The sequence below is a fragment of the Polypterus senegalus genome, chromosome 2, assembly GCF_016835505.1.
Source record: "Polypterus senegalus isolate Bchr_013 chromosome 2, ASM1683550v1, whole genome shotgun sequence".
Taxonomy (NCBI): Eukaryota; Metazoa; Chordata; class Cladistia; order Polypteriformes; family Polypteridae; genus Polypterus; species Polypterus senegalus.
The window spans coordinates 300,895,061-300,909,531 of NC_053155.1; the positions used below are offsets into that span (position 1 = coordinate 300,895,061).

Sequence of the window (14,471 nt, forward strand, 5' to 3'; positions counted from 1 at the left end):
GCAATTGGCAAATCTGACATACCCCAAGACAAAAAGTTGCATAATGTGACATCAACTTTAGAGTGCATTTAATGTTTCCTTTGTGTAAAGATGAAAATGAATGGTAAAATGAGATTTTTTGAAAATGTAATTTATAGTATTATAGGGTCAATGTTTAAATTTGAAGTGATTTTTGAATGTGACTTTAATTTATTTTTATAGGAAGAAAGGCAACATCGTAACTGGAGGAAAAGTGAGGGAGAAATGGTAGTGAAGGTTTTGAGTCAAAAAACCCTTGAAGAAGGAACCTGCAATATGGAAGGTACAGTGCAGCAACCCACCTTGAATGGGTTTACCAGTTCATCACAGGGTATACACATTCATTGAATGAGCCAACTGACAATCACTAATCAACATAACCTGTATGTCTTTGTGATGGGGAAGGAATCCATTAGGTACAGGGATTAAAATTCTACTTGAGAATATGGAGAATATGCTTACTTCATACAAGTACTGACCACTTCAAGAACTGAATGCTGGGACCTGAAACAGCAAAACAGACCGTTTTTAAATTAAGTTTATATGTTCATATATTTTCTTTGGTCCTTTAGTAACACCAGAGGGACCACATGTAATATTCCCTGAATCCTCTAGAGGTCCAACAAGAAAATACTGGGATGAAGACCAAGGGCATGCTGTTCTAGATGTCTTAAAGAATGCTGATTTTACTTCATCTGGGAGAGTATATTCTGGAGACTTACCAGGTAAGATGTGCATTGTTCACCTCCGTAATATTGGACGGGAATTTCATGTACTGCGCCATTTGCTTTTATTTAAGGTGAATGGCAGCCGGATAGATTATGCACATACTGCATTTTAGCAGTTTCATTTATTAGATTTCTCAGCAAGTATTATACATAATCCATTTGAACCCAACACCTAATTGTCCTTGATCCTTCTGACTGCCAAATAGGTTGACTTTGGATCCTAATTTCTAATCCATGCTAGCCTTTGTCTTTTATATTACAGAGAGGTAACTGATCCTCTAAGGCATGATAATAGTGTTTAAAAATATATACTTGGCACAATTATTTGCTGATTAACTTAACATTTTTATATAATTTATCAAATCAGGGATTGTGCACACCATTTCTGCAGTTCCGGTAACCAGTGTGCCATAGATTGTATTAGATGTTTATTCATTTCCATTCACTAATAGTGGGAATACAACAACTGTAGCTGTAAAGTTGCAAATATATATATTATTTTGCTGATTATATTTTAAAACATTTGACAGAATTAAGAAATGAAGAAGCACTTGACTCCTATACATTGCTATGCATCAACAAACATAATCATCTCTGCATATTTATTAGTTCAAGGAAGTATTTTGTTGAATGTTATTTGCATGGCTTGAACCACCGACAATATAAAAATAATTGATATTTGAAAGGTATGAGGACATGTTATAGGATAAGCTGTTAAAAATAAATAAACATTCACATGCCAAATAAAACAAAAGTGTGCTTTAAGAGACTGGGACCGAGGCTCCTTAAAAACGTAATTTTCCAGATAGTGTGGATTACAGTTCATATATCATCAAAACAGACAGATTTTTGCTTTTCATTACCATTCTGACACATTTTCATAATTAGAAAGTGCTGTACCATAGTGCTGTTTATAGACTACACCTCAGCATTTAACACTGTCTTACCAAAAAATGCTGATCATCAGCCTTCTTGACATGGAGTTGACTGATATTCTTTCCCACTGGATGTTGGACGCAGTTATTGGCAGACCTCCACATGTGTAGGTTTGAAGTATCACTTCTTTTACACAAACGCAGGCACACAACAGGGTAAAGTGCTGAGGCCCCATCTGTACACCTTGTTTCTTTATGACGGTATGGCTAACCAATAAAAATGAGATGGATTACAGAGAAGAGATTTGCTTGATGACATAGTATTGCCAGTATAACAGTCTGTCCACTTCTGTTGCCAAAACTAAGTCACTGGGTATAGATGTCTATAAACATGAGGCAAACCCACACTTGAACTATCAACAGCAAAAGTGATGCTGTAGAGAGGATCAGCTTGAATTTTTTTTTAGTTAACACAGCAAATTATGTTTCTCCCCCCTCCATTCAGGGCCATTTGCAGCAGTAGATCCATAGACAGTTTTCATGCACTGGTCATAATGCTGCTGAATAATCAGTCATACTGACTACTGCATTAATGCTTGTTGCATCTATCATCAGATATTGTATTTAATATGTGGTACCGTATTCATTTTCTGTTGTTTCTCTTCTACTAGTGTCACATAGTTTAGGCAGAAAGGATAACATTGCGGCTGTAGCAATAAGACTTTAAACCCTAAGACTGCTGGTACAGTCCCCGGCCATTTAAAAGTCACATAGCCTGTTTGTGTTTCAAATGTAAAAAGTATATATAAGCATTAGTGAAGTATTCTGATGTTGCATGTTGTGTTGCGTAAAGTGAACTACTAAATATGCAATGCATATTATACTGCAACAGTCTTCCTACTTTATAAACTGAGGAGATCAAACCTTCCTGCGTTTTGAAGGATAATTCATTTCAACCTAGTGGTAAGTGATTTTCTTTTCAAATTTTTATATTTGAAACATTTTTACTATTTGCTTGCAGGCAGCCATGTACTACTTCATGAGGAAAACCTTTCACGAAAGCAGTGGACAAAGGAACCTCCAAAAGAAGTGCTTAATTTATTTGAAAATGCCAGCTTAAATCTGGCCTTTGAAACATACACTATCTATAAACCAGGTAAGTAAATCTACCTGTCTATCTGTCTATCTATCTATCTATCTGTCTATTATATAGTGCCTTTCACATCTATCTATCTATCTATTATATAGTGCCTTTCACATCTATCTATCTATCTATTATATAGTGCCTTTCACATCTATCTATCTATCTAATACAAAGTTGAAAGAAAAATTTGACATGATGGCACATACAATACAATGCAGTTTATTTTTGTATAGCCCAGAATTACACAAGAAGTGCCGCAATGGGGTTTAACAGGCCCTGCCTCTTGGCAGCCCCCCAGCCTTGACTCTTTAAGAAGACAAGGAAAAACTCCCAAGAAAACCCTTGTAGGGAAAAAATGAAAGAAACCTTGGGAAAGTCAGTTCAGAAAGAGGTGTGCAGTGGGTGTACAAAAGAAGGGGGTCAATACAATACAATGAACAGAACAAATCCTGAATACAATATAAAAATAAAAAATTTACAAGTATGGACCAGACTTTAACAGTAGATGATATCACATAATATGATTTGGATTTGTTTAGAGTCCTGGAGATCTCGGCCACCAAGCTGTCTGCCCCATTTGGCCATTCCACAGCTGAGACATCAAGAGCAGTAGGTATCCGTTAAGATGCAACAATAAATCAGCATTTGGGGTTAAAAATCATCCATAATTGTAAAACTAAATACCCACAAACTGATTTGGTTGAGATTTGGTGATATTGTAGGCAAAAGAGAATCGGACAACCCTTTGTTGATATTTGTCGTTAATGCTGTAGTGATGTGGAACACTCTAACCCACGGTGCCCCCTTTTCTCCACAGTGCTGACAGCGAATACCTGGATAAAATGGGGCACAATGGTTTATGCAAATGAAGGTCACATGCAGAAGTGAAGTGAAACAACAACATTTATTTATATAGAAAATTTTCATAAATATTTAGCAGCTCAAAGTGCTTTACATGATGAAGAAAGAGGAAAAAAGACAAAATAAATAAGAATTAAAATAAGGGAACACTAATTAACATACAATAAAAGTAAGGTCCGATGGCCAGGGAGGACAGAAAAAGAAAAAAAACTCCAGGCGACTGGAGAAAAAAAAAAAATCTGCTGAGGTTCCAGGCCACGAGACCGCCCAGCCCCCTCTAGGCATTCTGCTGTACCTAACATAAATGATCAGTCCTTATTTATTCAGGGTTTCATGGAAGAACTTGATGATGACGGTCATGTGGACTTCTGGCCTTTAATCCATCAATGTAGGGACATCACAGTGCTTTGATCAGGTGGTGAGAGGGCGCAGGTTGCCACCACAAAGAAACCGGAAAAAGAAACAGAAGACAGAGTAGAGGTTAGTACGGATTTTAGAGCCACCATGAATAGGTATTATGATGAATTGAACATACAGAGTATCAGGATTAAGTTAAAGTGAAGTTATGCAAAGGCCATGTTAAAGTCTCTGTTGCGTTTTTTTAACTAGACTGGAAGTGTTTATTGTCCAAGAAAGGTCCTCGGAGATGTGGACGCCCAAGCAGTCAGACAGTCAGAACACCATTTACCTGCCTGGCAGTAAAACCTGCTTTCAAACTTTTTAGTTAGACAATCAATCAACATTTATTTATATAGCACATTTTCATACAAAAAAATGTAGCTCGAAGTGCTTTACAAATTGATTAGAAAAATTGAAGACACAATAAAAAATAAACATAAGTCAACATTAATTAACATAGAATAAGTAAGGTCCGATGGCCAGGGTGGACAGAAAAACAAAAAAAAACTCCAAATGCTGGAGAAAAAAATAAAATCTGTAGGGGTTCCAGACCAAGAGACCCTCTGGGCAATCTACCTAACATAAATCAAACAGTCCTCTTTGTATTTAGGGTTTTCATGGAAGAACCTGATGATGATGGTCACGTAGACTTCTGGCTTTCAGTCCATCAATGTTGGAGCATCATGATGCTTTGAGTAGGTGGAGGTGGCGCAGGCCGCACCCACAAAGAAACCGGAAAAAGAAACAGAAGAGAGAGTAGGGGTCAGTATGGATTTTGGAGCCACTGTGAATAGTTATTATGATGAATTGAACATACAGAGTATCAGGATTAAGTTAAAGTGAAGTTATAAAAAGGCCATGTTAAAGTAATGTGTTTTCAGCAGTGTTTTAAACTGCTCTACTGTATTTGCCTGGCGAATTCCTATTTAGGTGCATAACAGCAGAAGGCCGCCTCACCACTTCTTTTAAGTTTAGCTTTTGGAATGATGGTGCAATAATGCTTGTCTGACTAGAAAGCTGAAAATTACTGGGGCCCAGGCCCAGGACCATTCATTATAGCACAGATTATTTTTACAGTGTCGGCTATAGTTGTTCGCTGATGATGATGGACTGTTACATCCTATGATTTTTTTTTTTTTAACATCACAACCCTTTAGATAGCTTTTCAGTCTAGCATGGTTATTTTGTCATGACACGTGGTGATGACATAGACTGTTCTATCACAGAAACCCCTTTAACACAATTCTAGAGAATCCTTTTACCCATCCCACACTTCTTTTGGTATCTAAGAAAGTAGAAGTGCTTTTTTGCTTTTCTAGTATGACCTCAACATGGTTGGTCTAAGCCGAGTCATTAGATAACTACTAGCTATGTAAGCCCGTGCTATAAAAAGCCTGGGGTCCTAGAAACTATTGAAATCGTCAGAAAAAAATTGAAATGCAGACATGTCAGGTAATTGAAAGGAACTACTCTGGGCATCTCTCTCCTAGGTTTCTTGTTAACGACGTGCTTGCATCGTTTGTGCATTAGCGGCTAAGCGACTGTCTTTCTTCAGAGGTTTCCTTTTGCCAATGTGCTCACGTCACTTCTGTATTAGCCTCTAAGCAAGTGACTCTTTGTTCTGAGGTTTTGTTTTGCTGACGTGCTGGCCTCAATTGTGTATCCTCGCAGGTGGAGCCCTTACCCCAACTCCACCTCTCGCTTCGGGGCCGCACAGACACACACACTTCCACGTGTAGACGTTTATATATAAGATCATTTCAGGAATCAGAAGCAGCTGACAGGCTCTGTTTTTGCTTTATTGATGCTGATCAGAATACATCTTATGCACTGGGTTTACATGTGATTTAATAACCTGGTTATTCACAGAAACCCGGTTTCTAAAATGTCATGTAAACCCAAAATTCTGTTTAGATAAGCCTGGATATTGATCTCTGAGCAACCAGGTAAACACACGTAGACTTCTCTGTGAATAACCCAGTTATCAGGCCAAGTAAGCCCTTAACCAGTTTACTCTTGAGGATTTTGTAGTCTGCCCGTGTCCATTGCACTCTTTTAGCCTGCACATGTGTTAGCTTTGCACACACTTCTAGCAGCCAGTAAGAAAATGGTGGAAGTGTTCACAAGATAAATTTCCTGAGCCAAATGCTGGGGGGATTGGATTATTCTTTCTACTAGTTAAAATAATAAGTATCAATATTTCAGAAATTTCTAATTTTTTTGTAGATGAACTAAATGTATACTGCTAAGCTCAGCAGCACAGTCTTGAGTGTGGGGTTGGGGTTAACATATTAAAAGTAATGTGAGTTACGTATCTGATTACTTTTTAAAATAACAAGTAACATAATGCACTACTTTTTTTAGTGAAGTAAAAATACATGTGTCGTTGTTATACCAGCAGCACTGGGTGTCAGACAAGAGGCACGCATACCAGTATGCCACTCCTTTGCAAGCCACAAATTCACAGCCATGCAGTAAAAAAGTGTGCTGTGTGCAATCATTTAACAGAAACATATTAATAAAGTATTGGTTTAGTTTTCATCTATTTCCTATTGATATGTTGAAACGGTGTGATCAGGGTCCATATGTTGAATTTTTGGGGGCTCAGGTTGAGAATGTTAAGAGGAAGGATGTTATTTACTTCAGAACAAATGAAAGACTAAATCTATTTATAAAACATAATAAAATTGTCACAAGCACCATGCTTGTTTTCAAATTCACTGCAGCCAAGAAGGACATTTAACTCTTTTTTGATAGTTTAATGATGTTGTAGACTTTTGCTAAGGGATAATTCCATAAGTGCATGTAAATGGAGGTCTTTAAAAAACAAGTTTTTGCCTTAACCAGGTTACTCACTTATTCCGGTTTTCATGTAATCCTACTCAGTACTGAGTTCTTTCAGGTTGGAACCACTGATGAATGGCATTCTCTCTCTATTGACTCTTGATCAGATTGACTCATCAGTGTGATGCCTGGGTTGTCTGCAGCTAGCATACTCTGGGACATCGATAGTCATGTACCGAGGTAGGACTGGGCAATGAGAACACACGCATAGCAAGGGTTGGTGTAGATTGCAAAGTGCTTTTATTCACATTATTCCAAACTATAAAGTGCAGTGCTGTCCTTTAACAAATAAGTAAATAAATACTCCTGATAAAAACAATGTCATTTGTTGAGGTTAAAATCCAATAAATAAGCAATCCCACAAATAGATTAAAAATCCCAGTTTAAAACACAGTCAGTATCCATTAGTATTCATTAAAAGTACTTCTCAGTGCATCCTTCCAATTCTTAGCCTCTTAAAGTCGCCTTTGGAGATCTGCTCAGCTGCAGAGAATGTCCTCCAAAGTCTTTTCCTTGCTCGTGCCCAACCGCCATCCCTTGTCATCCATGGGCAGCTCATGAGCCCTGCTCCTTTCTCCTACATCCATCCCTCAGCATTCTGTGGGGTACTTTTGAGTGGTTGGTCACTCCTGCTTCCTTATTGCTCAGCAAAAGCGACCATGCCCCATGAGTGCCATCTGCTTGCTCCACCCGGGGCCTCTTCCCAACTGCCCTGCCTCCTTTCTACTGCCCTGGCCCTGCCACGATCCTGACCTTTTTTTTCTCTTCCTCATCTCTTTGGATTTTTCTGCATTCTTTTTGCTTCCCCTTACTCTTGCCCTGTTCTACCTTGTGGGCACAGCTGTTCGGCCTAATGACCCACAGAACGACAGTGGGGAAACTGTTGAGTTGATCATGCTTGCATGTAATCCTTTGTTAAACACCCTGTGGCTGTGAGGCTTCACGCAATCACAAGCCTGAGCCAAGCAGCATTGTTTTACTAAAATCACACATTGCCACAGACCCTGTAATCCACTACATCACAGTCAGCCTGATCACTGTGGTGTCGTGAGCAGATCTGATCATGTGTTTCATGTTACATTTGGCTCTGCTGTCTTGGCTAAAAAGTGAGTAGAATCGGGGGCTGATGTTAGATGTTTACAGTTATGTCAGAATCGGAAATTACAAAATTTTTAATTTCTTAGCATCAGATCGAAACTGTGGGCTAGGCTTATTCTAGATGCAAGATAGTTTACTGTCACAGCCGTGCATCAACACAAGCATAATATGCTGGTTCAGGTCTATGTGTAGGGTTCTAAATGAAGCAGAGGACACTTATGGTTTTCTTAAAAATTCAAAACAATTCTAGAATTGTGTTTTCAGTCTCCAGACATTTCATATTCTGTCATTTATATACTGTATGAGTCATTTAAATCTTCAGTGAAATCTGTACTTTCAGAATTGATTAAAAAAGTTTAAATAAGAATCTTAAGCAGAAGGGTATAATGTTTCAGAGCATCATATTGACAATTAAGGTCCCCATTTAGGAACTAAAGCCTTTTTCGGAATTGTATACCTGTAGAGTAAAAGTTCAGTTTTGTTGAGTGTCTGAAGAAAGTTTGATTTCTTAGTTGAAGTGATGGCAGATCCTGTACATGTTTGAAGGTATAAAAGAGCTAAAGGAGTATGACAGCCAGTATTAGGGTGGGATTTTCCATTAGACCATTGTAAATTCACTACAAAAGTAACAACTACCTCTAGTAAATTGTAGCATCTTTTTAAAGTATACGTACTGCTGTATTTAATTAAATTGGTTACCTCAGGGAAGTTTTTTTTTTCCTCTAAATTTTTGAATAGCATGTTACTGTCTATCTTATTCCCAATCATAAATGGTAGTTTTCAAGGTCGCAAAATTTTATTCTGGAGCAAACTTAAACATTTTTTTTTAAAGATATTAGCATAAAGAATTATTTTATTTTTGAATGTTTCTAATTACTCTGCCCTTTTTGTTTAGCCAAGATTTGTCTCTTCATATTTGGGAATAAAGAATATTCTTTGTGTACTTTGAGTACTTTGTGAATAAACGTGCTATTTTACTTAGCAGTCTCCTGACACAGCCTTTTAATGCTATAAAGCATTTGTCTGTCTTTACTGTAAATTGCTCTTTGCCAGACATCGCTGTGCCATCATCTTTTTCACATAACGTGTATTTATTTCTTAAAGCTTCAGAAAACTTGCTGGTTGGACCGCTTTCACCCCCAAGAGGAGATGACACTGATGGTGCTATAGACAATATTTTGGACTCTAGCAGATTAGACCCTCGCTCAGACGACGAAGATACGTAAGATAAAGTGTTGTGTTGGTTTTTTTTTATTTTATAATTGACTGTATGTTGTAAGTTTAGAATCTGAAACATTGTGAAGATAGTTTTAGGGGCTGAATACTTTTTTCAGGACACTGTATATCACTTGGTAGCATGGTTTTGTAATGGTTCCTGCACCAGGTGCTCCCTACGTGGAGTTTGCATGCTCTACTTGTGTTTCCTCTTAGTGCTCAAGTTCCCCCATCCAAATTCATCCAGGTTAGGTGAACTGGCCCTAGTGTGTGTGTGTGTGTGTGTGTGTGTGTTGGGAGGTGGAGGAAGTGATGCACTGGCTTCCTATCCAGGTATTGTTCCTGCCTTTTGCCTAATGATTGCTAGGAAAGGCTCCACCTGACCTTACCCTGGATAAGTGGGTTTAGGACATGGATGGATATATTTAAATATAACTGTAATAACTTATCTTAACGTACCAATGGCATGTCACCTCTTGATTTCTGTTTGCTTAAATGTAAAATATTTAAATCTTTTAGTCGTTTTTTTCATAACCGATGCTGCAAAGTCTAGTAACTCCTTCCTGGACTCTCTAAAGCTCCATTATGCCCTCCTGGTGAAGGAAAACCAAAACTGCACATGGTATTCCAGTCGTGGAAACACCATCTTACCTTACTTGTACTCCAAGTTGTGCACTATATAACTTTGACTTCCAGTGGGGGGTGCATATTATGTGGAGTCTACCTGCCAATTCCCACAGCCATCAGGACGATTAGGAGCCTTGAACTGTCCCATGGCGTGTGGTGGTGTGAGTGCACTCTGTAATTGACCAGAGTCCCATCTATAACTCTTTCTGCTTTGTGTCTAATGCCATTAGGTTAGATTCCATCTCCCTAAGTGGTACAGAAAATGGTGGAATCTGTTATTTTAAAAGCACCTCTGTTAGCAATTCAGTAAACCTGATGCCTTTATTTGCACTTTTTTGATACCCTGTGTCTTTTCTTACAGTGACTTCGAGGAAGAACCAAATACGGCTTGGATTGCACAATTTGAAAAAATGGTTAAGGAGCAAAAGTCTGGTACTTAAATCATACTGTGTGTCTTAAATCATACTGTTTTGAATATTTGTACAATAAATATTTTATTACAATATTCTAATACAGTTTGTTTTTTCACTACTAAGAAAAAATTTTGACTACTGAATAAAATATATTCTAAAGAAAACTGCTGCCAATGTGCAAATTGCTTTCTGCAAAACCATCTAAAGCAGCAATTTTAAAAACTTTTTCATCTCATGGCACCCATACACTAATCAGTAAAATTCTGCGGCACACTAAAAAATATTTTTTGCTGATCTGACAAAAATATAGGTGTAATTTTGATTGATTTAAAAAATAATAATAATTACCTGCCCTTTTTGCTGTAAAATGGCTTTTTAAAAAATCTTTTTAAAGTACATATTTATGATACTTTGTAATACAAAAATAATACTCCAAATTATCAGGTTCCCAATGCTTGTGTTATGAGCAGGTGGCATAGTGGTAGCGCTGCTCCTTTGCAGTAAAGCAATTGTGGGTTTGTGTCCAGGGTCCTACCTGCATGCTTTTTGTAAAGTGCTTTGAGTAGTGAGAAAAGAACTATATAAATGTAAAGAATTATTATTATAATATGTTTGTATGTAAGATCAAATTCAGCCATGGAATAGTGGGGGATAAACGGGGATACTAGATGTGCTCGACAGTAAGATGCATTCATTAGAATAATTAAACAGCGTGGTGCACATGCCACATAAACATAATGTGTGTATTACTGAAGTAAATGCTCATATATATTAATCATACAAAATAATTTTAGTATTCAAATTTTTAACATGTTGAGACATGTAAACTGGTTATAAATGCATGAAATTATACATTTATTGCTTTATATTTCACATGTTGTGTATATGTATTTGTGACGATGTGGGTTCTGGCTCCACGCTACCATGGCTGTTTGGGAACCCTTGAACCCAACACCGTCGATAATGAAACCGAGTGAGCCAGTCAATGGAGGCAAATTGAGCATCTGAGCAAGGGGATGGTTGAAAGTACAAAAGTGCTTTTATTAAAACAGTCAACAAAAACAAAAACAGTGTTCAAATAAATAGTGCAGTTAAGTTCTTCATTAAATAAATAATCCATAAAAAAAACGCGTGGAGGTTAAAAATCAATAAATAGAAACACAACAATCCTTTAAAAAACGAAGGTTAAAATCTTCTCTTGGAAGCAGTCTTTAAAACAACAAACAAATCCGGTGCTTTTCTGTATGCGTCTCACCTGCTTATCCCGTATGGGCCAAGCAGCAGGCAAGACGCTCTCTACAGCTGCCCTCCTCAAACACACGCAAGACTGGAGACCTCCCGATCCCTGGCTTCGGTTTGGCTCTCATCCCAGCCTCGAGACTTGGACTCCTTGGTCTCCAGGACGCTCACACCAAGGACTGCCACTCCAAGCCTCCCGACTTCCGCTGCCTTTCTGTGGCCTTCTGCGGCTCGTCGCTTTCACCTTGGTCACTCCCGCTACCTGCTCGCTCAGCGGGAGCGACATCTACACAAACACCTGGGTGTCGGCCTAACACCCAGCTTCCTCGCAGCTGCCCACGAGCCGATCAGCGCTCACCACACGCTCCGCGTGTCCGTCTCTCTCCTGCACCGCTTGCTTCCACGCTCCCTGTAACCTCCGTCCTCTCCTTTCCTTTCTCTCCGATCGATTCTCTCTTCCCGAACGTTTCTTTTCTTTTTCCCGATCGTTTCTTACACTACCCCACAACCGACTCGCGCTTCTTTTTAAAACGTGAGGGGCCATCACAGCTGCAGCATTAGCCACGGGAGCAATCACGAATGTGGGCAGTTCCTCACCTGTGCACACGGTGAGAAACGCCCACATCGACGACTGCCCCGCGGCTCGCATAACAACCCCCCTCACGAAGCCGCCTCGGGTGCGATGATTATTTATTTAAAATCAATGGCCTTTTCTCCACGAGCTGTGGACCCATAACACCACAGTATTGTGAAAGAATGAGTCACAACACACTAGAAAGGTTTAGGACAACCACCCGAATATTGTCCATGGCTGCAAAAGGTTTACAGAAAACAAGAGGGTTGTTCTTTGGTTGAGTTCCCAGATTGAACTGAACTGGTTTGGAAAGATGGAGGTTTTATATGCTGTGTACCGAAAGTGATGTCATTTGACTGGAACAGGAAGGGACATCAGTCTGGGCGCTGGAACAGGAAGTGATGTCAGTCTGAGCGCCTGAACAGGAAATAATGTTAAATCAGGCAGGTTTTCCCGTATTTGGTCTACAGAGATAACAGAAATAGGTTTAGAGTACCCCACCACCCCCTGGCCTGGTGTGTAATTACCTCCACTTGGTCCACTCGGCTCACTCCTCATCTCACGTGTGTGACAGTATATCATTAAAATGATATATAAAGCATATAATTTGCATTGTAGACTTCTTTTGCATCAAATTTCTTTAAAGAAGTCTTTAATTCATTTGTTTTTAAAAATGTCACAGCACACCGGTTGAAAATTACTGCTCCAAAGTGACCTCTATTCATTGTGTTTTTGCTCCTAACTTCTTGCAGGTGGCTTAGGTGGATGATGCAAATATCGTAAAATTGTTTCATCTTATATAAGTACACTTGTGTTGCAGAACTGCATTTTAATATTATTTACCTTTTTTTATTTTTGTTGATGTTGTGCTCTTTTCTTGAACTGGCAGGTGAGAGAATACATTTAGGAATAACCAGCTTTCAACTTTTTGTACATACAGCCCCTTGTTTGTTTGCACAGTTTCAATCCAACAAGTATGCTAAAAGCCTAAGAACCTCTCTGTGCTCTCCTTTTGATCTAATGATAATCATGCTATCATTAAAATTCTGCAAAAAATGTACAGAATATTCTTCCATCAGGGTTTGATGATAGTATTATTGCTAAAGTAATAGTACTAAAGAGCAAAAGAATCCTAATTGGGTTTAAAGAATGTGCTTATGGATGAGGGCAAAGTAAAAGAGACAGTGTATAGGGAATGTACCTGCAGTAGCATTAAGCCTTAATGTTACATAATAAGTTCAACTGCAGATGAAAAATATAGTATACTGTAGTATGGTTTGATAACGGTTTGAAATGCTTGCATACTCTTCATCACTGTTTTCCAATTCTGGACTTGAATTGATTCTAGTATCATCTCTATAAAATATGAATGGTAGTTTCATATCGTTTTATAGATTTTAGGGTGCAGGGTTGTGCTCATGATGTTTAAAGTACTTATCATCATCAGTATCGTAGTAATAGAACTTCCGATATAAACTTTGGGACAGTGTGCCTTATTAAACTAATGTGAGCTTCAAAGCCTCTGTGTCATAATCCTATACCTACCATAGACCATAATTGGGGAGCTCTGGTTAAGATACAGTATAGAGGTCAAACCCCTTAAGCACTGCATTGGCTCAAGCATAAACTTGATCAGGGTGGTCTTGAATCCTACTCTGAGGTTTTTCTATGGCAGAGGCCTTGGATCGGTTTGGAGATACTTGCAGTCCCTCAGTTGGGTGCTGTACAGTTGGGGTTTGTTCTGGTGGATGGGTGGGTCACCAAGAAGCAGCTTCAAGCTGCAGAGGGGAGAGGTCTGACTGTTATTTGCACGAATGCATCAAATGACTCTTCACAGCATTTAGTCATTTTGGATGCAATAGGATTTGGTGCTCAAAAGATTACTACCTACTGACTTCTGTAGTCCTTTGCTGAGAAAATAATGCTTCCATGGGGAATGACAGTCATACCTGAAGTGGTTTGTTTATAAGGATTGGCTCGCCCAATTTAAATCAAAGTATTGAATTGTTAACTGCATTTCTGCACTAGTCATGGATTGTCCTTTGTAAATCCCATGTTTGAACACAAGAACGCTCACAAGTTTGCCAGGTACCACAGTATTTCATGCAAACGGTCATCTGATCTGAGGCCATGGGCTCTGAACATACATGTAGAAAAGAGGTGCTGAGCAGATGACTTCTCACCAGTAAGGTGGTAAGCTGGCTCAGATGGATGAAGCACCTGAAGACGACATGAATGGATAGTGAGGGTTTCTGAAAATACCTAGCAGATCAGCAAGATTTGAAATGTAAACTTTGGGAGAGCATCTCCTTAATCTTGGAACAGGTCAGGGACATAAGATTCTGAATGGATCTCATTAAAGAGGCAGTGCTGGCAACCGCAAGGAGCTGTGACCAAAGTGTTCTAGGTGTCTGTCATGGTGACATTGTATGGATC

The 14,471-nt window shown here is 38.8% G+C and overlaps 1 protein-coding gene across 1 annotated transcript in view; it reads left to right on the top strand.

Moving 5' to 3' along the window:
• The window catches only part of nek3 (NIMA related kinase 3), a 57,121-nt gene extending 46,801 nt beyond the window's left edge, over nucleotides 1-10,320 (top strand). The window contains exons 12-16 of the mRNA XM_039745851.1: nucleotides 202-301; nucleotides 591-743; nucleotides 2,643-2,777; nucleotides 9,072-9,189; nucleotides 10,171-10,320. Of these exons, the coding sequence (XP_039601785.1) occupies nucleotides 202-301; nucleotides 591-743; nucleotides 2,643-2,777; nucleotides 9,072-9,189; nucleotides 10,171-10,249 (585 nt within the window). The 3' untranslated portion in view covers nucleotides 10,250-10,320. The remainder of the gene's footprint in view (nucleotides 1-201; nucleotides 302-590; nucleotides 744-2,642; nucleotides 2,778-9,071; nucleotides 9,190-10,170) is intronic.
• Nucleotides 10,321-14,471: the final 4,151 nt, after the last annotated feature.